The sequence below is a fragment of the Urocitellus parryii genome, chromosome 6 (assembly GCF_045843805.1).
Source record: "Urocitellus parryii isolate mUroPar1 chromosome 6, mUroPar1.hap1, whole genome shotgun sequence".
In the NCBI taxonomy this organism is placed as follows: Eukaryota; Metazoa; Chordata; class Mammalia; order Rodentia; family Sciuridae; genus Urocitellus; species Urocitellus parryii.
In genome coordinates this window covers 91,964,158-91,990,442 of record NC_135536.1, presented here as the reverse complement: position 1 = coordinate 91,990,442, position 26,285 = coordinate 91,964,158, and the positions used below count along the sequence as shown (strand labels likewise).

The 26,285-nt window shown below is 40.8% G+C and overlaps 1 protein-coding gene across 1 annotated transcript; it reads right to left on the bottom strand.

Annotated features, from left to right (window-relative positions):
- Positions 1-5,720: 5,720 nt before the first annotated feature.
- On the bottom strand, positions 5,721-19,303 carry Slc28a2 (solute carrier family 28 member 2). Its single transcript, XM_077800145.1, has 17 exons — positions 19,264-19,303; positions 18,622-18,643; positions 18,435-18,526; positions 16,970-17,153; positions 15,360-15,501; positions 14,677-14,790; positions 14,279-14,356; positions 13,791-13,871; positions 12,931-13,011; positions 11,549-11,674; positions 11,336-11,466; positions 10,734-10,902; positions 10,344-10,541; positions 9,634-9,715; positions 8,301-8,399; positions 7,987-8,098; positions 5,721-5,838 (listed from the first exon to the last, which is right to left on the bottom strand). The coding sequence occupies exons 1-17, from the start codon at positions 19,301-19,303 to the stop codon at positions 5,721-5,723; spliced, it is 1,869 nt and encodes a 622-aa protein (XP_077656271.1).
- Between the last annotated feature and the right edge of the window lie 6,982 nt (positions 19,304-26,285).

The window sequence follows — 26,285 nt, the reverse complement described above, 5'->3', positions numbered from 1 at the left end:
CCAGATGGTGAAAGCCTTATAATTCTGTGTTCTTTTCACTCTATGGGTTTAGTTTAGGACCTTGTTAGTACCATAACCAAGGGTAAGTGTATTTAGCCCCTTTCTGCATGACCTTAGAATGGAGGAAGAAGGAATGATGTCTGTCATACCTACTACAAAAAGTTTTGATGGTTCTAACAAGTTAATGTAAAGAAATTCATACATAGAAAAATGTTATGCAAGTTCAACTCATTTGTCATAGTTTCTAGTTCCAAAAATGTACAATTCAGATAGGAGGACACAACATAAATAACCACAGAATAACCACACAAGAATAGCACAGGTTTAATCATCTTGATATCCCTAAAGTCTCCACTCTACTGGAGAATCTCTTATACTTTGAGATTAATTTAAATGATCTTGAACTCCATCCTATACATAATGAGAAAAACCAACATTGTTCCCAACATTTTAAAGTTTTCTGGACACCCTATCTCTCTCCTGAAAACCTATGGCTCTTGCTGAATGTGAGCCTCGTTTACTGGACTGCCTATACCACATCACCTATATTGGACAGCTCCTAGATTCTTGAATTCTTCAGAATAGCACCTGCACCAGACCATAAGTATAGTAGACTTTTACTGAAGATCTGAGACCAAGAATGGTGAGGTTTACAACAAGGTGAGGACTAGGTATCCTGTTCTTAAATGTCCCTTGCCCATTTCTGCCTCAGAAAAGCTCTCATTGGCACATAGCCCTATCCCAGGACCATTGTGCTCCATTTTTTTTCTTTTGCCTTCCCCTTTTCTACCTGGTACCCACAAACTCCCTCCCCAGTTCCTATTATACTTGTGTACCAATAACAATGAACATAGATTAAATGTTTACTTTGTACCAGGTAGTATAGGTTTTTTATGTGTATTCTTTCATTTAGTAGACATTTTCTCTTCCTTCATTTTGCTCCAGGTATTTCAGGCCCAAGCCCTTGAAACTTCATCTTTTTATTCACTCAACATTTTTTTTTTTTTTTGCAGGGTACTAGCTCATAAGGCTTTGGTAACAAAACAGGTCTCTGCCCTCATGGACCTCCATATGTGAAGAGCTAATCTTGCCAAATAAAATAATTTTATCTTTGCCAGTTTTTATAGCAACCTTTTCTCCACTTGCTGTAGTAGAAGAGAACAGATAACAGTATAAGGCAAAAATATTAAAGAAGTCACATAACAGAACTTGATTGGCACATGGGAAGGACAGAAAGTATAAAATACTTTGAATTTAGGAACTGATGAGATGACTTGGGGTAAATGGGTGGACTTTGAGACACTGGATTGGAGCAAGAGAGAAAACACAGGCAGGAAGGGCTGGAAGAGCATGAAATTGCAATCAGTGGTTACAGAGCAAGGCCTTTCAAGGGAGACCCTGGTCTCAAATCCCAGCTCTGTCACTTACTTTGTGACTCTAAGGAAAGTACTTAATTCTAAGCCTGACTTTCCTCCTTTAGAAAACTGGGATAATAGTAGTTCCTCAAAGAGTTACATGGATTAAATGAGGTAGGGAGACAAAAAAAAAAATGTAAAACTCCTTAGGCAATGCCAAGAACATAAACAATCACCAAGCAAATGTTTTCGTAAAAAGGAACAAAGGCTTTACACTCTAATTACTTCCAGAAAGAATAATTTGAAATACCTTACCAGTTATACAATGTGGGTTTTTTTCACATATATTATACATTTTTCTAGTAACTTTTAAGGTAGAGATAATTATCATCATCTCTGTTATACAGAAGTGGAATTTGAGGCTCAGAAAGATGAAGAACTCCCACATGGTAGGGCACAATGTAATACCAGTGTCTGAAGAGTCTGAAGCAGGAGGATTGCAAGTTCAAGGCTAGTCTCAGCCACTTAGAGAGACTCAGCAACTTGAGATCTTGTCTCAAAACAAACAACAACAACAACAACAAAAGGGACTGGGGATGTAACTCAAAGGTAAAGTTAAAAAAAAAAAAAAAGAAAACCTCCCTCATGTCTTGAAAAGGACTCTGGCCAGGACTTTGTATCTACCTCTTGTGGTTCCTAATCTTTCTATTCCTGCCTTAAAAGTCAATTACACTCTTTAGATGCAGGGCACATACTGGTAATCCCAGCCGCTTGAGGCTGAGGCAAGAAGGTCACCGTTCAAAGTCAGCCTAAGCAATTTAGCAAGGCCCTAAGCAACTTGAGAGAACCTATCTCAAAAAAAAATAATAATAAAAATAAATTGGAAGAGTGCCTGCCTGGCATGCACAAGGCCCTGGGTTCAATCTCCCCACCACCACAAAAAAATAAAAAGGAACTGCACTGCGCCCATAATCCCAGCGGCTCCAGCTCTCTGGAGGCTGAGGCAGGAGGATCTCGAGAGTTCAAAGTCAGCCTCAGCAACTTAGTGAGTTAGTGAAGTTCTAAGCAACTCAGTGAGGCCTCATGTCTAAATAAAATATAAAATAGAGCTGGGGTGTGGCGCAGTGGCTAAGCACCCCAGGGTTCAATCATTGGAACCTAATAATAAAGTCAATTACACCACAGAAGTGATAACTCTTTGAATAGCTTAACCAAAGACCCTCATCAAGAGGAGATCTGGGGGCATTTAAAGGAGTGTCAAAAGTCGGAGTCAAACAGAAACATTGTGCATCTCAATTAGACTCTAGAAATAACTGGCCAAACAGAAGTCAATCTAAATGCCCATCAATAGACAAACAGCTAACAACTTATGGTATATCCTTACAGGGAATCCCATTCAGTCCATAAAAAGTGAGGGAGATCTATACAGATCTATACGTACTGGACTAGAAATATATGTGTACACATTAACAAAAAAAAAGTAGGCTGTGGAACAATCAAAAACGTAAAGAGAGAGAGAGAGAGGTGGGGGTGGGGGGCTTATGGTATAAGGTGTTTATAGGTGTTTAAGACAACAGACTACCTACTCAGTGATCTGACCTACCCTCTCCTTTCCACACCCCCTGGTCTCCTTTCCACACTCCTACCTTCACATGTCAACCCAGCCCCTTTCCATTTCTCCTGATCCTCCCTGCCTTTTTCATAAGGACTCTCAAAGCCTCTCGCTCACACCCTAGTACCCATCTGCTAGGGCGGAGGCAGGCTGCGGAAGACAGGCGCAGGCGCCTTGGCACCAAACGGAAGACGGGGTCGGCGTGTTGGCCCCGCCCCCAGGGCGGAGCCTGAGAGCCTAGGGTCGGGATTGTGCGGCTCTTGGGATTTGTCAGCTCTTGGCGCCCTGCTGTCGGCCCACTTCCGCCAGCCTAGCAGGGATTCTTGGTTGAGGTCGCGGGAGCCCGGTTTGCTTCTGTTCCTGCTTTCGAGACCGTTTGCAGACGCTGGTGTTAAAATTGTTATACTTACCGCATTTATAGTGAGGCTCGCGAAGTGCGAGAGTTTACAGCAGTTTTACTTTAAATAGGAAATAGAATTAGCCAGCCCTTGTTCCCGAAGGGAGATGAGGAGTTCCCACCTTCCGCATGTCCTTGTGTGACAAATTGATGGCCTTCACGCAGCTTCTTAAATAGTAATGATTGTAGCTAACTAGCTCGGGCTTACAGTCGCTGTTTTACCTATGTTTGTGTCAGTATCCTCATTTTACCGTTGAAGAAGCCAAAACACAGACGATTTTACCAAATCACCCTTTGGCAGTGTCTGTATGAGAACCCGAGTATCTAGCCTAGCATCCAATACCATCAATCAATGCGTTCTGCTGCCTTTCAGAAAGAAACCAGGCATATGGCAAAATCAGTCAGCAGCAGTTCAAGAGGGAATTTATCTAAGCTTTCTTTATTCTTTTATGTCAATTCTGGAAAACATGGGAGAGAGTTGCTCAGAGAATTGGAAAGTTGGAGGAGGTAGATTAGCTAAGGGAACATACAAGTAACTAAATACTTAAATTTTTTTTTTTAAATTTGTGGTGATATCCACATAACATATTAACCATTTTAAAGCAAACAATTCAGTGACATTTAGCACACTGGCAATGTGGCACAACCACTAACTCTTAATTAGTGCTAAAACATTCCCATTACCCAAGTAATCAATCATTCACACTCCACTCCCAGGCCCTGGCAACCACCAATCTGTGTCATATCTCTATGGCTCCATCTATTCTGGATATTTCATATAAATGGAATCATACTATAGTAAGCCTTTTATGTCTGACTTTTTTCATTTAGCATAATGTTTTTAAGGTTCCCCTATATCTTGTATTATCTTTTTAATGGCCAAAATCCCATTGTACATATATATAAACCACAATTTTTTACCCAATTATCTGTTGATGAACATTTGGACTGTTTTTTTATTTGTTTGTTTTTTTGTGTGGGGGAAGGGGGGGTTACTGAGATTGAGCATAGGGAAGCTTTTCCACTGAGCTATTTTATTTTATTTTAAAATAGGGTCTCACCAAGTTGGTTAGGGCCTTGCTAAATTACTGAGTCTGGCCTCAAATTTCTGATCCTCCTGCCCCAACCTCTCAAGTCTCTGGGGATTACAGACATTCACCACCACCAGTGGCATATGTTTCCACTTTTGTATTGTAAGCAGTGCTGCTATCAACATGTGTGCACATGTACTTGTTTGAGTGCCTGTTTTAGTCAGCTTTTCCATCACTTGAGTACCTGTTTCCAATTCTTTTGAGTAAATATATATGTATGTATTTATGTATAAATTATATATTATTTAAATATACATATTTAAATAAAAATTATATGTACATTATAATTTTATATAATTATCATTTATGTGTAAATTTATATATATATTGAGAGAGAGAAGAGTTGGAATGGGCCATGTAATAATTTCATGTTTAGCTTTTATAAGAACTCCTATATCCTTTAGAAATGCTTCCTTAAGGCTCTAATATTATTAATATTATAAATAATATTAAGTAAACATATTAAATATTGTGAATTCATTTCTCAGCCTCAGCACTGTTGAAGTTTGGGGTCAGAGAATTCTTTGTTGTAAAAGGCTGCCCTGTAGGAATTTTAGCAGCAATCCTGGTCTCTACCCAGTAGATGTCAGTAGCATCCTCTTATTTGTAATCAACAAACTGTAGAGATACTGCGGAATGTCCACTGGGAAGCAAAACAGGCCCCCCTGGAAACCACTGTTCTAATGGATTCCCTGTTAACCTGAAGCAAATGTGGCTGACACTAAGGAAGAATACTAAAAGTTAAGGGCCTTTAGAAGTTTGTGTACAGGAAGTGTTCTCTGTTTACTCTGTAATGATTTAAGGAACTTGCAGGTTTACAGATATGTGACAACCAGAAAAAAAAAACTGACCATTAAATATTCATATATCTTTCATATACAAGTTTAATAATATAAACCCAGCTCACCCACTGAATTCCAAGAAATAGTTCCCCCCACCCCTGTCCTATGACACATACTAAATCATTTTTATAGCACACAGCATTGTACAATTTTTAAGGTGACAACAAGGAACAAGATTTTATATATATATGGTAATTTTTTTCAAATAAAAATTGAAGATGGACGGAGGAATTTCCTATTTGGTGGCATCCAAATAATGGAAAGATGAATGCTAATTTTATTATTGAGATATAGTGAACCAAAATGAATCTTTTACACTTACTATTATAGATATTAGTGAGTTCTTTATAGAATGGGAAACCTGAGTGCAAGCCTTCACCATCTGTTAAGATCAAAACTGTTATGGAAATGGACCAATCAGCCTTAGGCACAGATGGCATTGGTGTAGAGTTCACAGCAGTTAGCAAGGGCTGAAGCACTGAACTCTGTGTCTTCCCAGGGACCGGAAAAAGAAGGTGGGTTGGTGCCATTCAGAGAAGTACTAAAATGAAAAGCCAGAGAGATAAAAACAAGGCAACAAAAGGTGTCAAGTTTTACAAGCAGCTAAAAAATGTTACCCCAAATGTCACAAAAGCAGAAACTTACAAATGTATCCATTTCATAAATAAATTGAATCAAATTAAATTTGTTTTCTCATTAATACTAGAGATAATACCAGCAAGGAACCCTGTACAATGTCTCTGCTCCTGTGTCCAATTCCTAACCATAGTCCATCTAGAAATTTCCTTTCCAGATATCTGAGGCAAAATTTATGCCTAGCAATGATCTAGAATTAAATTTATCTAAAAAGTAAGGTGGTATCCCAAAGCCATCTTCTTGCAAAAGGAAAACGGATCAGACTAAATAAGTATAAATTAATTGGACAAAAACCTCATCTTTTTAGATTCTAGCTGCTAATGACGCTCAGTATGTGACTAGGAAATACACTGTCATAAGAACACAGGGATCAAAAAAAATATGCCAGACCAATGATCTATCCAGCTTATAGTTAATCTTTAATACTCATCAAAAGGGTTGGGTTTGTTTGTTTGTTTTGTTTTTTTGGTTTTTGGGGTTTTTTTTAGTACATTGGTTACCTTCTCTGCTGATAACCTCCAAGCAGGCAGGATAACATTCATTAACTTGGTCTAATAATTTGTTAAGCAGCTAGCACCTGAACATCTACCTAAATAGTGAACAGGTCATTTAATGATAATTTCCAAGCCATCTCCAACTCTAATTTTCCTCCTGAACCCCAGGTCCCAGGTGGCTTATGATAGCTTTATATGGTGATCCCACAGGTACTTCTAAGTTAACACAACCAAAATGGAAAGAGGCCATAATCTCTCCCCTTTACTCCCATTCTGGAACTGGGCCTCTTCCTTTCAGTAAATGACTGGCACTTGGGTCTCCTTTTCCACAGCAGAAAGCTACTTTCCTTTCTCTTCCTCACTTTACCCCTTCCTCCTGTCTAGCTGATGACCAATCCTGTTCATTCTACTTGGTCTCACGCATTTCCATTCTTAAAACCACTTAGGATCAGCTCCTACCATCGCTCACTAAAACCTATTATAATAGTATGTTTATTGGTTTCCCTGATACTCAAATGGCTACCAGAAAGATCTTTTGAAAAGCACACCTGAACATGTCAGTGTTCAGAATTCTTTGGATCAAAACTAAATTCCTCAGCATTTTTGGTTTGTTTAGTACCAGGGGCACTTAACCACTGAGCCACATGCTCAGCCCTTTTTTGAATTTTATTAAGAAACAGGGTCTCATTGCATTGCTTAGAGCCTGACTATGTTGCTGAGGCTGGCTTTGAATTTGTGATCCTCCTGCCTCAGCCTCCCAAGCTGCTGGGAGGCATGCAAGCCCAGCAATTCCGTAGCATTTCATCCAAGGCTGTCTTTTAGCCTTCTCTCCCAGAACTCTCCTCACTCACCCATACACCTTTGGCTTTGACAACATTCTAATTCCTCAAATTATTCCTTTTAACTACACTTTTATATATCATACTAGAGAGACAAATACCACAAGATCTGCAGAAACATTCCAATCTGAAGTAAAAAAAGTCTAGTCTCACATTAACAAAAAAAAAATTAAAAGTACTGCTATAAAATATTAAAGAGTATTAATTATAAAACCTTTTTTGTATGTCTCAAAACTAGTTCTTTTACCTTAAATTATATATTATCTTCTTTTCATCTAGAATTTGGTAAATATGCTCATTTTTACACAATGTGAACACATCATGATTTATAAATTCAACTTTGTCCTTTCTCAATTGTCTCATTTCTGTCTGAAGAAGCCCACGATCTTTTAGCCACTTAGGACTATAGCTAAATCTTGACCTGTAACATATCTATATTCCAGCCACAATCAATATAGTCACTTACCAAAGAAAACACCCTTTTATTTCTTCCCTTACCCCTCTATCCTCAGTACCTACCAATATAGATAGAAACTGTCACCTGGGCATAGTAGGGCTAATGCCAAAGCTGCACCCAGAGAAAAAAGCACAAATCTAGGCCATCACCAATGCCCATGTCTCCTCTCATTTACTCAGTCCACTCAGTCCACAGGACTACTCTCAAGACCTTACTCCCACCCCCAGAAACTGCCTTCAGTGAGCAGGGGTCCTGATGCTCACCTCTGAAAGAGCTCTCTGCAGCACACATAGGTCTCATAGGTTCTATTGGTGAAACTTGTGTTTAGGAAGGAAACACAGTCAGATTCAGCTCCCCTGGGGACATAGAGGATTCCTGGATAAACAAGACAGAGATACTAAGGCAGAGATTCGACACATGCTCATCGAGGCATTTTATTCTTTGCTTATAGACTAGGAGCCCTATACATTAGGTGCCTTTTCTATGCATCTGTGGAATGAATGGTTAGATCAATATTCTGAGAGATGTTGTCTTTTGCTAGAAGTGATGTCTTCCAAGAGACCAGTCTGAGGCTTACCTGCTATACAGGCACTGATAAAGGACACACAGGCCCCTGTGAAGAGGGCCCTAATCACAATCTTGGACAGGTCACTCTTCCGTTGGGGTATAATTGATGCTGCGGACAAAACAACATGGTAATTAACTATATGCCAGGAGCCCCCACTGGGAAGAATGCAGAGGAGAAAAACGCAGCAGGTGACTAGCTTCCTTACCACCAATCACCTATGGCTGACCAGAGAAGTGTGCATATACACTATCCTATGGGATCCCTAACTCAGACTTCAGTGATTCTGTGAACACACCCAAGATATATCTGAATCAAGCAAGGCTTTGGATTATTTCAAATGGGTGCAAATGTCTGGTGCTTCCCAGTTGAGGTCTGCACTCTTAGCCTGCACCAGAATTAGAAGGACCATTTTGAGCCAGAGGACTAAGGAGGACAACATTTACCTGAGCCACACAGTCCATATCCCACTACTAGATGTCCTTCTCATAATCAAATAGTAATCAGGCATCAAATTAACGATATAGACAGGGATTTAACAGAAGGGTCAAAATAAGGAGAAATTATTTTGCTTTCAATGTTCAATCAGCTACAAAATAAATAAGATGATTGCCAGAATGTTTGCCATTTTTTAAACATGGGCACACAGGACTGGTTTTTTTTTTTCTTATACTCCATTTCTTCTAAGATCCTTTTCTAACTTTAACCTTCCCAAACTCTTGAGATCTGCTAATAATTCCCCTGCCCCTACCCTCCAAGACCATTGCAACTTCTTCAACCATCACCCACATTCAGCAATATCCACAGCAACATCAATAGATCTGTTTCTGCTTCAAATACTCACTCCTCCCACACCTGGTGACTTTCAGCCTTTAATAGAACACTTTATAACACTTGCCTTTACTATTTATATGTCTTAAGGTATCTAATTTGTCTTTTTGATTCCTTGTGTAAATCCTGCTTCTGTGAAGACAACTAGTGAGCAGCCTAATTCAGAAAGTACCCTAACTATTGACTAAAAAGCAAAGTATGCACTGTGCCCATTTAACAGCAAAATAGAAATAATATCATTGTAATATTTTCTCCATGGGGAACATAAAAATAACAACCACTTTTGGGGCCCCTGATAGGAAAAAAGCAAGTAAAACTCAGTTTTAAAGTTTGTAAAGAACTGTATGCAGAGCCAGGTAGCAATATTGATTTAGTTTTAAGTTAACTGCAGCCCAAGAAAAACCATTTCACATCAGCTTCTCTATCTAGTCTCAACTTATTCTGAGTACCAGGAACTGCCCACTACAAAAGTTAGGGTCTGGCTGGCTTAGTGGGGGGTTGGGGGACAACTCACTTAAGCCTCCCAGTGTTATTCCTATGGAACTAAGATTGGCAAATCCGCAGAGTGAATATGTTGTAATGATCTCACTTCTCACCTAGGAAAAACAAACAGAAATAAGGAGATAAATTCAGTCCCACATGTGCATTCATACAATCATGATGGAAGTTCCAGTGTACTTATAGCCTTAAGTCTTTCCCATACTGTTCTAAGGGAGGTACAAAGGATGCTTAGAAAATAACTGCTCCTTTTGCCAGGTATGGTGGCACATATCTATAACCCCCCTATTTGGAAGGCTAAGGCAGGAGGATCACAGACTGAGGACAACTTAGGCCACTTAGTGAGACCCTATTGACCCTGTTTCAAAACAAAAAGGACTGGGGGTATAGCTCAGTGTGTGTGGCCCTGAGGTGAAATCTCCAGTACCAAAAAAATAAAATTGTCTTCCCTGGACTGTCCTCACTGTAAAGACCCATCAATTGCATTATAGAAAGAAGTTTGGTCAAAGTGTGGGGGAGAAATAGCACACCAATCTCAGAATAAGTTGTTCAGGTACTGAAGATCAGGTTTCTAAGCACAAGTTATGCTTGCTTTGTGGGTAGGCCTGTGACTGTGGAAAGACATGTTTGTCTGAAACAAAATTTTTTTTAGTATCTTGCTATCTACCCTCAGACAGCCATGGCTGAAACCTCACACTACTTATGCTTTTCTGGATTGTCACTTACAGAAATCCACTGTTTCTCACCCTCGATCCACTCTTCCACTCCAGAGAGACGTTTGTCCTTGTATTGAGACAATTGCTCATAGGCCACAAACTCATTTATGAAAAACTTGATTCCCACTATCTCGGCCACTATTGGACAGTCTGCCCACTCTACACCCATCATGAAAACCATGGGCCTCAGGACATAGGAGCAGATGACCTGAGTGAAAGAGAGACAACCCAGGAAAAAAACAAATAACAAAGGTTAGACACCAAGGGCCTTTTCTGGGGCCTTGGCCCAACTCTCCCCTTCCCCCATTCATGCTCTTAGCTTACTATGGGCCAGAATGATGTGCCCAGTTCAAGCACTTTTTAATGACAGAGTGACAGCCCAACAAGGATAATCCTTTACCTGGAAAGTGAGCCCGTGAATGTCCACCATTTCCCCCAGCCAGGAGAGGACAGCATTGATGAAGGCCAACACCGCTAAAAAGGCAATCAGGTTGGCTGCTACATTAGCAACAAGGCCTATGGCATCTGTGGCTCCATTGCTGGCAGCTTCCAGGATATTCTTCTCCTTCCTGTGCTCATTGGGCATATGGGAAGAATATGGTATCTAGAGCAGTCTCAGGCCCTCAGAGAAGAGAAATCCCACTGTCCCTACAGTGCAGGATGTGGGTACAAGACCAATGTGAGACAAAGTGATGGAGGAGTTCCTTAGGGGCCCTATTAGTGGAAATGACTCTGAAGCAGTGTATAATGATGTAATGGCCATGAAACTGCACTGAAGCAGACAACAAATGGTATACTGGCATGCAAAAGCTAGCGGCAAATAGGAGGATTAACCCAAAGAAGAAAAATCAACATGACTAGCTAGAGGCAGAGATAGGCAAGAGCCGGGATGGAATCACATTCTTCCTCTCAGCAAGACTTGAAATCTCTGCCACCAAAGGGCCACTCTTGACTCTCCATATACCTGACCATCTCCCAAATTATATGCCTTCATGGACTCACCCATGAGGCAGTTTCATCCCCTCCACACTCTTGAACTTGGACTCTTCCACTTCTGGGTATACCAGCTTGGACAAGGCAAGAGCACAAGGGGCGGCCATCACAGAGGCAGAAATCAAGGATGACGCATCAATCTGTAAATTTAGACCCAGGATCAGGGTCTCGGCAGAACCCAGCTGGTACTCACCCAGGAGTGATCCCATGGACCATGCCTACCCCAAAGGATATGAAGGCTCCCAACACAGAGCCCGAAATGGTGGCAAACCCTCCAGTCATCACTGTGTGGATTTCAGAGAGGGTCATGTCTGCGAGGTAGGGACGGACGAGCAGAGGTGCCTCTGTCTACAAACAAGGAGAAGACATTCAGATGCTAAGAGGGTGTGACTCCACTAGAGTGCCCATCCCAGCTTAGGGACTGGACCCACTAGACACACATCTCTCAGTGTGAGAGCTGTTCAATGAGACACAGCCCCTCTGAGGGGGGTCTCTGAGCTTTGCCTCAATCCCTCCCAATATCTGCCTCACTCCCCTCAACACCTAATCTGGTCCTGGCTGGCATGGTTCTTTCCCATTTCCACACATGTGTGTCTCATCTATTCATATTTTAATATGTTATAGAAAAGAAATGGCATATTTCCTTTGTTATGTTCTCAATTTCTAAAGCCATGTACTTCCTGAATGAACTTATGGAATATAGAGCACTTTCTGAGTCTTAACACTAGATGCTGACAAAGTATTCATTAAATGAATTGCAAGTAAATGATCTAAGCCAACTCTTTATGAAAGAGTCAAAAGAAATGATATTTATGAAATATAAAGGTGCAACTATGGAAACTAAATCTAGCATCAACCTTAATTTAATGAGTACCAACCATGTGACTAGTGGTATACTAGATGCTAAGGATATTAATATAAATAAGTTCCTATTTCCATAATCTAGCATGGAAAAACTAAGCTGATTATGGATAATTTTAGCAAAACATGGAGGGCTAGTTCAGAAGTATCCAGAAGTACTCTGAGGACATGTCTGAAGCAGGTAATCAGTCTGAGCATTTAGAGGGCAAGACCTCAATTCTAACTCCTTGTCAATTTGACAAGCCATTGTCCTTAACAATGAGCTGATAGGCAAAAACATACATTGAGTCTATATTTCACACAGATAAATGTACCAAACAACTGTTATAAGGAAGAGGCTTAGTGTTAGCCCTGGGCAAGACAAGCTTTTGTCTCTTTAGAGACCCTGGAAAATAAAGGTCATAGGGTATGACGTGGAAAAACCAAAACATAGATCAAATACCCTTTATAGCTCCTGAAGGGGGATAAGATTTGGACTATGACATTCCTCTAAATTCCTATGTAAAAAGTTGGATCATTCAGACTAAGTATGCCCAAGTAAATATTAGTAGACACTGAAGGATGAAAACAATGAGCTGAGTCTTCTTTGAGCTTCTGAGATTTCTTTCATCAGGAATTGGGTACCCCTCACAGTCTTCATTTATTTGACTTTTCATAAGAAAAGCATACTTTTGTGAACCTGATTTCTCCAAAGTTTTTAGTTCTCCTGAGAAAAGAAGACCACAAGTCCTCAGGGTACTTACCATCCCCACAAAGATGTTTCCTGCCACAACCAGGGTCTCTGTAGAGGTGGTTCTCATGGTGAACTGCAAAAACCAGGCGATCTAAAAGCATAGAGACTAAACCATCAGTATTAGCAGAAATCTTGGAGAATAACTAGCAAAACCCTCCTTCTCCACTCTACTGATAAGGCAAATGAGGCCTAGAGAAGTTACAAACAGCCGTGACCAGAACTCAGGACTCTTGGCCTTTAGAACAAGTACATTAAAACTCAGTATGAAAGAGTGATCCAGCCCAACTTCTCTCCCTGCTCTGCCCCCCCAGACTACCTGAGGCTTGCTATAGTTTACATCTAGAATATTCTCCAAAGGCCTATATGTTAAAGGCTTGGTCACCAGCCAGTGACACTACTAGAAGGTGACAGAATCTTTAAGAGGTAAGGGGCTAGTGGGAAGAAATTAAACACTGGGGATGTGCCCTTAAAAGGGATATTGGAACCCTTGTTCCTTCCTCTTTCTCTCTTTGCTCCTTGGCTACCATGAGGTGAGCAGCTTTGCTTCACTAGATGCTCCTGGCCATAGGTTCTACCTCATCACAGGTCCAAAAACAATGGAGTCAAACTACCATGGCCTGAAACTCCTGAAACTGAACCAAAATAACCTTTCCTTGTTTTAAGTTGATTTTCTCAGATATTTTTGTCATAGTGATATAAATTTAACACACCATTTGATATCCACCATGCTTGGGATGATTTGACTTTTCACATTGATTCAAACACTCTACATCCTACATATAAACATTATTCCAAAGTGTCATCTTCCATGGCCTTGACAGACCCCAACATAAAGACCCATCTCCCAACCAGAGGAGGAAAACAACTCACCTTCTGAACTACCCATTGCACAAGGCCCAGATAGTAGAGAATGGACGTCATACATCCAAAGAAAAGGATGACTGGTAAGGTCTGTAATGAGAGTGGTGGACAGCTGGTGAGATATTACATTGTATGCGCTACATATACCATAAATAAACTGTGTTTCAGGCCTCTAAATTAAACTCTTGAAATCCAAGCACATCTGATACAGGGTAGTCTAGGAAAAAAATTCAAAATGTATTACAAATCTACTAGCCCATCTGTACTACATCTCAAGGAGATATTTTCTAAACCTCCCCCTCCTCATTTCATCCACTTTCAGGATGGTAATGATCAAAAGGCAATAAATGGATGCTGTTTCCTTTTAATGGTATTAAACCATCCTTTTAGGATCCAATCAGTGTGCAGCCTGGCTGATCTCCTGGACATACATTATCATCTTCTGCTTTACTTTCCAACCCCTCCACTATCATTCCTGTCCATAAAATAGATCCAACCTGAAAAGCAAAAATATTTTGGATCAGCGTATCTCCAAAGACAAAACTGGAGCCAGCCACAGTGTAGTTCAGGAAAATCTGAAAGGGAGAAAAATACAAGAACAAAGTGAATCCAGGTAGGACATAGGCAGAGAGATAGAATCCACCCCATGGATGATTAGGACCTACTGCTGCTACTGAGCCTGGCCTCCCTTTGATGGCCTGTGAGCAGGCTGTGTCCCCAGCAGGTAGCTTCTCTTCACTCACATTCTTAGCTGTACCCCAGGATTCTCTCTCCTTTCCCAATCAGGTCTCCCACCACTATTATTAACTAAGCACAGCCTTCCTTCCCATACTTCCCTCAGATCTCCTTTCTTTAGGCTTCTAAGAACTAAGCTCTTACATGTAATTTCCCATACCTGTATTTGATCTCCCAGCCATTGAAATGCAATAAATCCAGGATAAGTTCTGATGACCACGATCCCAAAAACAAACTGAAGACCCAGGCCCCAAAACACTGTCCTCCAAGACACCTGGAATCAAAAATAAAATTATTACAATGTGAGTTCTAGAGCCTGCTAACCATTACCTGGTTGCAGTTTTAAAATGGACACATGAACTCCAGGTAGAACTAACCCAGGATGTTAATAGTAAATCTGGAGTAAGTTTGCACAGAGAGGAGGGGGATAGTAAGGAAAAATGGTACAGTAATGTCAAGAGCCACATGTATTCTTATGGTTTTCTAGAAGTTAGAGGACACTTAACAATAACATGCAAATAAATTTTATAAGCCAATACTTTAGCACAATTCTCCATTATATTCTATTTTTTCTTTCTTCACTTATTTTTTTTATTCTTACTTTAATGCCGCCTAGACTCACAAAATGTACATTAAGACTCACTAATACATCACAACCTACAGTTTGAAAAATAAGTGGCCTAAAGCCTTTGTGATCTTTAAAACTTCTCTTTGGTATAAAACTGTCAAAGAGGCAAATTCTACGGGTTGTTATAAACTTAGTTCTATGCCATTGTAATGACCACTTGATTCTTTGTAATTAGTACTTGGCCCCTATTCTGTGCCAAAATACCCAAAACTTACTGCACTATGGTGTTTGGAGCAGACAAAGAGGATGAGGATAAACATGCAGATTCCTGCAAAGGAGATCAGCTGCTCTGGCCTTTGTGCTGTGTCTAGAACCAGCCACAGGATAAGTCCAACCACACAGGCTCCTCTGAACACCCTAAAGAAGGAATGCCAAAACTGTGTCATCCACTGAGTGAATGAATAACAATTGACTTTACCTCTGAAAAATAGAAGTTCACCCCAAGGAAAAGTGAAATAATTCAATAGTTCATTGTTGATTGGACACAGAGATACACTAGGAGAATCATTCATCTGATAATTCACTAGCTTCCACCTCTTTCCCCACAACTTATTCACAGAATGAAGTTTCTAACTGGAAGACATAAATCCTATGACTTCCCTTTCCTCAAATTTCCATATTAATAGCATAACAAAAATTCATTCCCAAAGACTCTTCCAATGAATGACCCAAAAACTAAAAACCAAAGAAGGAAAAGGATGTATTAACCCCTACCATGGGTCTTCATTCAGTTTCTAACCAGTAAGAGTAAAGCCTTAGTCATAAATCAACTACTTCTGGTCTTGTGGTCTTTCACGTACCAAACACATTTGATTAATATACAGACTGGTTACCTCATGTCTGAATGTTAGAATCCTTCAAGTTCAAAAGAAAAGGATCAGAAGGGAGATCATGGATGAAAACAGAACAAAAAGAGCACACTGTTCAACTGAGATAATATAATGAAAGACATTATAGGTCAGGGCTAAAATTCAGATCTCACTGTAAACCCATCTCACTTCAAGTGAATAAAATCTGGCTTCCAGAATCCATCTTGCTAGTAAATAAGGTCATTTTAGCTCTATCCTTCCAGTGTCAAATAAATCAATGATTCAAAATTTAGGTGGTAGTCTGGTGTAGTTTCTCCAAATCATCACTGTTGCAAACATCCTTAACACCTATTTTCTCTGAATCCATTGGAAGATGGGAACAAAGAGGAACTTATAGAAAGTCCAAGTTATTCTCTCACTCCTGGCCTGTAATCAAAGTATACATGCATGTCATAGCTAGATGAACTACATCTGCTATTGGATCCAGTTCAGTATACCTGAACACTGAGTTTGTTCCTTAAACTACAAGGAGTTGTAAAACATACCAGTGTGTGACCGAAGTCTTTAATGTATCAGAGAACTAGGGGAGATGACCACAAACTCAACTGGATAGTTTTCTGAAGCTGCAAGCCTCTTTGTTCTGATTCCTTCATTGAAAAGGAACATGTTTCTTCTCATTTCTGACATAGGCCCTGATGAGAAACAGACTGAAAATCTTCTCTGGAACTGAACCCCTCCTGGGTTCACCTAGCAATATAGAGACCCAGGTCTACAAGAAACCCGACTAGGGTCCAGCGCTCAGAGGCCTGTTGCTGTATGTCCTCTGCACTTTGCTTTTGTATAGTATAGAATAAGATCTAAGAGACCACTCAGGGACTCTCAGAGGAAGGAAGAGGAGGGGAGGAGGAGGAGGAGGAGGAGGAGGAGGAGGAGGAGGAGGAGGGGAAGGAGGAGGGGAAGGAGACTTGTGCTTGGGATAAGTTGTGGGGCCAAGGATATTGAGATCCACATCTTACCATTTCATCCAAAATCTCAGGCGTGAGTTTTTAAAGGGTTTCAGACATCTCATTAATTTTTCACCAAATAATTTTTTCAGAAAGTTGTGAACCAGGACAAAGATCACTAAACAGGTAAGAACAAACAAGGCCAGTGCCCTCTGGAAATCCAGGATGCAAGCTGCTAGGAAGTAGGCAGCATAAGCTAAAAAGAGAAAGTACAGAGTAAAAAGGTCAATGAAACAGAGCTTCCTTGGGATAAAAGAAGCTCCAGTCATGAGTGCCTGGGACTCAGAGCAAGAAAGCCCCTCGGAGACCACGCCACCCAGCCCTACCATAAAACTGTGCTCCACCCCTCAAAATCGGAGTAGAGGCTAATTGTTTTCTTCTTGGGATTCCCAAAAACAATCCAGTTTATTTGAAGATCACCTGTTTTCACCTGTCCCAAGAGAAATCTCAAGCCCCTTTACTTTATCTGATAAAGTCTCACCATATTCCCTGGGAGTGTGTTTCATCAGCATCCACTCCTCAAGCCAGTTGTCTCTTTTTTGTGTGTGTGGAGGAGGTTTTAGGGGTGCCTAACCACTCAGCCAAATCCTCAGTTCTTTTATTTTTTTACTCTGAGACAGTCTCACTAAATTGCTTAGGGCCTTGCCAAGTTGCTGAGGCTGGTCTTGAACTTACAATCCTCCTACCTTAGCCTCTCAAGTGACTGGGACTATAGGCATGCGCCACCGCACCCAGCATCAGTCATCTCTTTTTGAAACTTAATTACCCTAGTCATATTAAAATGTTTAAAGGCCAAACTTTCCTCTTGAGCAAAATCATGTCAACAGGGGGCTGGAAATGTAGTTCAGTGGTATAGCACTTGCCTAGCACATGGTAGACCCTGAGTTTGATCCCTAATATCGCAAAAAATAAATGAATAAAAAATTTAAAAATGTGTAAACAAGGCTACTACTAGGAAATACAACTATATGGCCCTCACCCCATGGCTCTCTGACTCACCTCAGAATATAATTTTTGTTTTCACTATCCCAGCTGCCTTTGACATCAAAGCCCCATACATCACTGACAGTACATTCTAAAAGGTTTACTGTCTTTTAAAAACATATTATATGATTGATTTTACTTGTAAACCAACAAATAAGTAATGTCTATCATAGGTTTCTCTTGCAAAGACTACAAGAAATTGTGTTCTTCATCAAATCAAGACATAAAAAAGAGATAAGCTCATATTCTCTGAAATATTTTAAGTCTGTCATATAATACAGTTTTGAAAATAACTTATTCTCAGATTTTACTTTTTCCTGTAGATGCAATTCAATAAATTATGGTTCACCTATAAGTAGTTAAGAGCTGTACATCAAAGAGCCTTTAGGTCAGTTTGTGAGTCAAATTGCTTTCCACCTAGTAATCATCTTGACACAGGTAACATTCCTCAAATGACTGTGTTTCTCGCTTCCATGAATTCTCATTATCTCACCCAAACACAACAGGCCCAACAGGATCTTCTTGAACAAGCTGGCATGTCTTCTGCAGAAACTTCTTGCCTTGATAAAAGTCTGTACATTCTTCCTGATGAGAACACAAAAGTTAAGATGCAAGAATTATTACAGCCCATTTGTGCTGCTTTTCAAAACTACCTGGCCCAAGGCAAAATTTGCTCTTACTCAATGAAGAAAGATGATTCAGCTAGGAAGAAGTGAATGTCCCAAAAGCCAGTGTGCCAGGTCAGAATGACCCTACCTCAGCCTAAACAAGCAATGTCCTTAAATAGTTTCTTACCACATAAGTGGATAGTGGTCATCTGGGATCTACTCTCTCCTTGTTCCCAAAAGCTCAGCTTCTAAATTCCCAAGAGGGCCTGTTCTTTCTAGAGACAATTTGGCTATCCCTCTTTAGGAGCCACACAAACCCATAAACTTTAATAGTCAGTCAGGTGTACACTGACCGGAAGAAAAATACCACCAACCTCAAGAATCTGCACAGGCAGGCCTGAGAGATGCCCAGGAAGTAGGGCTATTCAAGTTGGATTTAACCAATATTTGTACAGTACTTTCCATGAGCTTGGGCTCTAAGAACTTTGCAAATACTAACTCATTACTGTCTCCTAAGAACCCTGCAAGTAGTTATAATTATCCTTCCCTTTTTTACAGATGTGGAAACTGAAAAACAGAGACATTAAAGTAACTTTCCCAAAGTCACAAAGATTGTAAGAAACCAAGATATAATCTAAACTTTGGCAGCTTGCCTTCTGAATCTGAGCTTCTAACCATCACCCCTTGCTTACTTTACCTAGACTCCAGACTCACCTGTCTGCCACTCATAAGTATCCTCAGCACATGCAGCCATGTGAGCAAAAAGATCTGATTTCCATGCTCTTGGAAGCTCCAAAGAAGGAGAGCCCAGCAAGAAGGTCCCAGTCTGGCGATGGTGCTGAAGCAGACTAGCTTAGCCAGGGCTGGGACTAGCCACCAATCTCTGATGCCTTGGGGTCTCGGCCCACAGAGCATTAGGAACTTTCCCTACTGTTGTCTTGCCCATTTAACAGACTCCCTGTTCCTCATGTACAGTCTTATTTTGGGGGATTGAAGCTGCTACACCTACATCCTCAGCCCCTAGAGCCTTCCTTTTCATTCCTCTCTCTACACACTCCTAATGTCTCCTTTCTTCAGAGAACCCAAATCTGTCTGCTGGGCAGAGTGTGGATTATCAGATAAAAGGAAGCTGAGGAAGGAGGAAAACTTATCTTTATCACTGTCTGACCAATTCAGGAGGATATTTAGGATCTCAAGAATTCTGCTCCTTTGCCATGCCCAGTAGAGAAAGTAGTGAGTGAAAAGATTTGCTTAGATAAACCAGTGTCCCTGAAGACAGCATTATCTTTTGGAACATCATTCACAGAGTACACCAAGCAAGGAGTTTAATTGCAATCCTAGATTTCCTGTGTGCCAAGTCTTTGGTTTGCCCCTCTAGATCCATGCTGCGCTTGCTGTCTGCCCTGGAAGTCAGACCCATGTGGACTTCGCCAAAGGACACCCAGGCCCTCTGGCTTACCAAGTTGGGTTCAGCCAGTGGGACCCCAGAGGAAACCAGAGCAGGCAAAGACTGAAGCCAGTGTATTGTAATCTGACTCTCCTGCCAGGGTCTTTTGAATCTTGTCTCTTCAGGCCTAGGAATAATGAGTGTTCACAACTTCAAACTTTAGGTCCTTATACTGTCCTTTCTTATGAATCCACTACTCTTCATGTACATCATCGTTACAGCCTCTTTGTGAATAAACTCTCCTCTAATTATCCTAATTTAAGTATACCATCTGTTTCCTGTTGGGACCCAAATTGAAACACCAGGTGAAGCTGGCTTAAAATTATACCCAATAAATGCCAGCTGAATGAGGACACTGCAGAAAAAGAAGGAGCATGTACCAGTCCCAGAGTAGATATAGATCACAGGATTAGAAAAGAATTCTACCATCACCTCCTGACCACAAACCCACCATTTCCTGGGAACCAGAGTTCAGTGGGTGTTTCAAGAAATCAATTAGGAATACTTATATGTGCAAAACTCATTAACAGGATCCTAAAATATCAGGTTATAATTGGGCCTCTGGTTTAAAAAAGAAAAGGTATAAATGAGAGGTGTTTCAAAGGAAGAAGAGAAACGAAGCTTTCTCACCTCCTTTAAGCCAATTGAGAAGCAGGGCATACAGGCACATAAGCAGGTGTCCGTGGTCCTGGTATCCCTAGTGGCCCGGGCTCTTGTTAATACCAAAAGGCTTTTTACTTTACATAATGGTATTATTTGAGCATTAATATCTGTGCTATATTGGGAAACTGAATTGAAAAGAAATTGAAAAGAAATCTGAGAGATGCCCCTACTCTGTTAGAGAGTACATACCCACTGATAGGTTTTGCAGGTGTATGTGGGAGGCTTTCCAGGTATGGATTGTTGACAACCCCTCTCAGGTAAATGTTTACTGCCTGCAGCCCCCAGTGACAAGGGGAAACAGAGTAGATAAAAGCAATGGGAAGCACTACCTGCACATGGCTTTGGTGGGTACCATGGGTCAGGCCTAGCAGCAAGGATGTTTGTGCATTTTCACAATGACCCAGTCCACAAGGCATGGAAACTCTCCCAACTAAGGGAGAGAGAGCTATGGGAGCTGCCAGGGTTTGTGGTACTTTTCTTTTGCCAGTTAGAGTGGAAAGCTTGGGATAGCCTTCAGAAAATATAGCTCCAGTGACTGTTAACAGTGTGGCCCTGGGTATTTGCTTCTCTATCTTGAATTAAGAACTAAAAGAAAGAAGGAAATGAGTCAGCCCAGAACCAAAAAGCAGTATGAGTAAGGATGAAGACCTCCGGGCATTAACCAGATTTTTTTTTTTTTTTGAAAGGTCAAAGGTTTTATTTTGATGGCATGAGAAGACTCAGTCATTTAGGTACTCTACTGAGTACCACTTGGCCAGATTCAAAGTTATGTATACAACTGGTTTTGAATTAGAGGAGAGTAGGTGGTGGTGTCTGGAGACTAGAGAGCAATTGCCAAAAGTATTCAAGAGAGAATGGCAGCTGAGTTTTAGCAAAGGGATGTTACTAGTCAAAATGGAAAGAAAAATAGGGGTTGGAAAGGAATATCAGTGGAAACCAGCAGACTTAAACTGGCAGAGGCAGAGGCTCTGTGCAGCTGGGAACAGTTGATTCTAAGAGCCTACATTACAAGTAGAGTCAGAGGGGACCCTATACCAGAACTCAGCCAGGTGCTCCAATGTCGAGTTGGGGGTAGAGGTTGCCTTGGAAAAGAATTCCCCTCCACACAGCACCAGCCCCTGTCCATTTCAGATGACAGTGGACCATCTTCTCCACACTGATGTGAAGGCACAATGTGAAAGGTCCACAAAGACAGGAAGCATCTGCACGGTGGCCTTTCCTACTGGCCCTTCAACTCTTCCTTCCAGAACTCTTCTCTCTCTAAATTAGAGGTAGCAGTTATCCTGAGAGGCAGAGGACTCTTCCCAGAGAAGGTACTCTCTCTCATGACTACTCCAATGGCCTTTTCAGGACAGGCCCTTTAATTTAGTCCTGCTACAAGAAAACTTTCTCCAAGTTTCCAATATATAACTAATGCTCATTGCAGGCTCCCTGTGATGATGTCATTTGCTCCTAATTAAACATTCTTTTAATGATTTTACTCAGAAAGTAAGGATTAATACGCTCTAGCTTCTTTAACTGCTAATAGCAAGCTCAGGCCCTAATGAAAAAATATAACAGTAGAGGGCAGAGTTTCCCAGTAAGGATGAGCTGCCTATAATTGGAAACTTGCATTGATAAGCAGTATAGCCAGGTCCTGGACAGATTTCCAAATCTCTCATTCAGTAACTTATTTATTGGGGGTGGAGGCATACCGGGAATTGAACTCAGGGACACTCGACCACTGAACCACATTCCCAGTCCTAGTTTGTATTTTATTTAGAGACAGGGTCTCCCTGAGTTGCTTAGCACCTCACTTTTGCTGAATTCACAATCCTCCTGCCTCAACCTCCCGTGCAGCTGGGATCACAGGTGTGCACCATTGCGCCCGGCTTCATCCAGTAACTTATACATCTTCCACCCACTGACCTATCTTGCCCATGCCTCTTTACCAGGCTTACTGCCTCTCAACCAGGAAGACGGAACAGTCACTTATATGACAGGCAGAAGAGCAGAAGGACAGTAGGCTTAATAAGAGCAGCTGGAGAGCAAAGAGGAAGCCAAAAAGAGAAATGATCTCTAAGAAGAATGATGTTGAATATCAAGTAGCAGGACAAATGAGAAGATGCTAGATCTGGAATGAAGGTAACTGCTGCTTGTGAGAGCTGTTTCCCAGGAGAATGACTGAGGAAAAGGGGTGAAAGAGTGTGAGCAGCTATGGACAACTTCACGAAGTCTTCTTTGTGAAGAGAAAAAGATCCAGATACTGTTTCAGCAGGAACTGCAAAACCTCCTCATCTCTCTCTCTCCAAAACAAAGGAAATGACCCTGCCAGCAGGTGGCAGAGTTAGGATTTAAAACCCAGATCTGCAATTCACAATAGCTAAACTATGAAACCAACCTAGGTGCCCTTCAACAGATGAATGGAAAAAGAAAATGTGGTATGTATACACAATATTACTCAGCCATTAAATTTTGAACTTCTGAATATTACTCAGCCATACAAAAAGTAGAATATTCCTCAGCCATAAAAAAAAAAAAAAATGAGGGCTAGGGTTGTGGATCAGCACGTGTGGGGCCCCAGGTTCGATCCTCAGCACCACATAAAAAATAAGTGAATAAAATAAAGGTATTGTGTCCAACTACAACTAAAAAATAATTTTTTTAAAAAAAAGAATAAAACATGCTAAGTGAAATAAGCCAGTCCCCCCCCCCCCAAAAAAAAAAACAAAAGCCAAATTTTTTCTCTGATATGTGGATGCTAATTTCACAATAAGGCGAGGGTTGAGGAAGAATAGAAGTACTTTGTATTTTAAAAAAAAGGGGGAATGAAGGGAAGAGAGGGGGAGTGGGAATAGGAAGGATAGTGGAATGAATCGGACATTACTAGCCTATGTGCATATATAATTATACAAACAACATAATTCTATATTATGTACAACCAGAAGAATGAGAAGTTATACTCCATATATGTATAATATGTCACCATATACTCTACTACCTACTAATTAGGACAAATAATAAATAAATAAATTTTTAAAACCCAAGCTGCTTCAAAGTGCAGGACTAAATTCCAAAGGGACCACTTCAGAATTCTGAAGTTATGACTGCTAAAAGAATAGAGAAGAGGGTGCAGATAACTATGCCTGTCAATGTCAAAGAAGCTTTCACAAAAGAAAGGGTGGATAGACTGATCTAAAGGAAGTGGAGAAATGTTTGCTAAGTGGATATATCATAGGGAATTTGAAGAGACTGGGTTGGAGTACCTCTAGAATTTGAAAAGCACGCTTAAGTGAGCTAAGCATTTTGTAAAGAGCAGTAGAATTTGCTGGCACTGGGATACAGGGAGCATGTGAGTGGATGATGGGAAGAAAGCTTGGGAAGAAGGTGAGAAACCAGGTCACATAGATGATGTGCCATATTTGGGAATTTGGACATTATCCTACAGGAAGCAGAGAACCATTGGAAAATCTCAACAAGGTAATAACAGGAGCAGGTGTATGTTCTAGAAAGATGGCCCTGCACCCTGAAGCAGGACTGACTCCCACACATGGATGCTTGGAAGCAACTGAAGTAGCAGAAGCAGCAATTTATTCACAATCAACCTAAAACTGGACTAAAGATGCTAAGTGAAGGAGCTGATCAGAAAGGAAATTGATGGTGAACCTACCTACAGACAAGGCAGAGCAAATCAGGGAGTTGGTGGAAAGCAAAGAGGGAATTCCCAACATCAGCACTCATCTATAGTCACAAACAGATGAATGATGCAAGGACAGCGATTGAGTACAAATCCTGGTGTTGGCTCTGAGAGGAGATGGCCTTCCTTCTATTTCAGCCCCTGCCCCATCACTCACAAGGAGGTATCATACATCCTCTAACACCAGAGACACTCTCCCTGCCCTGGATGTCCAGTATTGCATGTCTACTGGAGGGACAATGTGAGGACCAGTGTTCTTGACCCAAAGGGCCCTTGCCAGCGATTGAATTTTAGTTTCCAATCCAGTGCTTCCCTTTCTTATGGCTATGTCCCTTGTCAACAAAATATTTCCTGGTGCTTGGGGTGTAGCTCAGTGGTAGAACACTTGTCTACCATGTGCAAAGCCCTAGACTCAATCCCCACCACCACAATAAAATAAAATGTTTTTTGGCCTCCAAAAACAGAAAAAGAAAGACCATCTGAGTGGCTGTAGGTGGGAGGTGTGTTGCAGGCCAATTAAGAAGTAACTGTGATGGTTCAGGGGAGGGCAGATGGGGGAATGGACTTTAGGACAGATCAATAGCAGGAAGGGAAAAGAGATGTGAAAATCTGGGCTGCCTAGGATGTTCCTTCCATAAGCAACTAATGTCTGTGGGTTCCTTCCATGACAATGTGGGGCAAGGAGAAGGGCTTTGTGGAAGGGGTAGGCTGATGACATTTGCCAAAATAGAGAAGCTAGCCTGGGGAGGCAACCTGAGTTTGCAGAGTTTCCACATGAGTGCTGAGAGCCTAGCCCCGTGCCCAGCAGAGTGGGAAAGTAGCAAACCTATGCTGACAGAAGATTGGTTTGGGGCACGTATAATTTGAAATATATATGTGACATCTAGGTTCAGACTGATGAATCATTATATATATAAGCTTCAAAAAAACATATATAGGTTGAAGCTCAGAACAAAGGTCATGGCTTCAGATGTAGCTCTCAAGAATTAAGTGAAAGAGTATGAAGAGGAGGTTACAGACAGAATCCTGGAAGCTAAAGATAAAAAAGAGCATCAAGACAGGTAGTGTATATCATTAAAATCAGTAAATGAGGGATTGGGGAAGTAGACCAGTGGTAGAATACTTGCCTAGCATGTGTGAAACCCTGGGTTCAATCCCCAGTACCACCCCTGAAAATTTTTTTTTAGTTTCAAGTAAGGGTTAGAAGGACAGACACCCAGTGAAAGTGGTTGTACACTGAACATAATGAATGCTTCATTGGTCACCTACCAAGAAGAATATTTCAGTAATAGGGCTGAAAACTAAATGCACTAGGTTGAAAAGTGCATGGCAAATGACAAAACAGAAATAGAAAGTAAATTACACTTGCCATGAAACTTGACCGTGAAGAAAAAAAAGGTATCACAAGGTAAGGTTGATTTCTTTTGTTTTGTTATAAAAGAAAGAAATTTGAGTATGCTTACAGACTGGGGAATGGTCTAAGGAGAGATTGATGATGTGGGGCAAGGGAAAGGGCTTTGTGGAAGGGATTGGAGAAGGATGGGATTAAGAAAATGGATAAATAGATATGCTTCAGATTCAGTTGAAGCATATGAGAAGATACTAGACTTTTTAGACAAATTATATATATATATATATATATATATATATATATATATATATATATATCACATTGCACTGTATGTTTTATATGTGATGTGTGTGTGTGTGTGTGTGTGTATAGTAAAATGTATAACAACAGCTGCATGCAGTAGTGCATGTTTGTATGATCCTAGCAATTCAGGAGGCTGAGTCAGGAGAATCACAAGTTCAAGGCCAGCCTTGACAACTGAGCAAGACCTAGTCTCAAAAGAAAAAAAAAAGAAAAGAGCTGGGGATGTGGTTGAGTGGTAGAACGACCCTGGATTCAATCCCCAGCACCAAAAGAAGAAAGGAAGGGACCGGAAATGT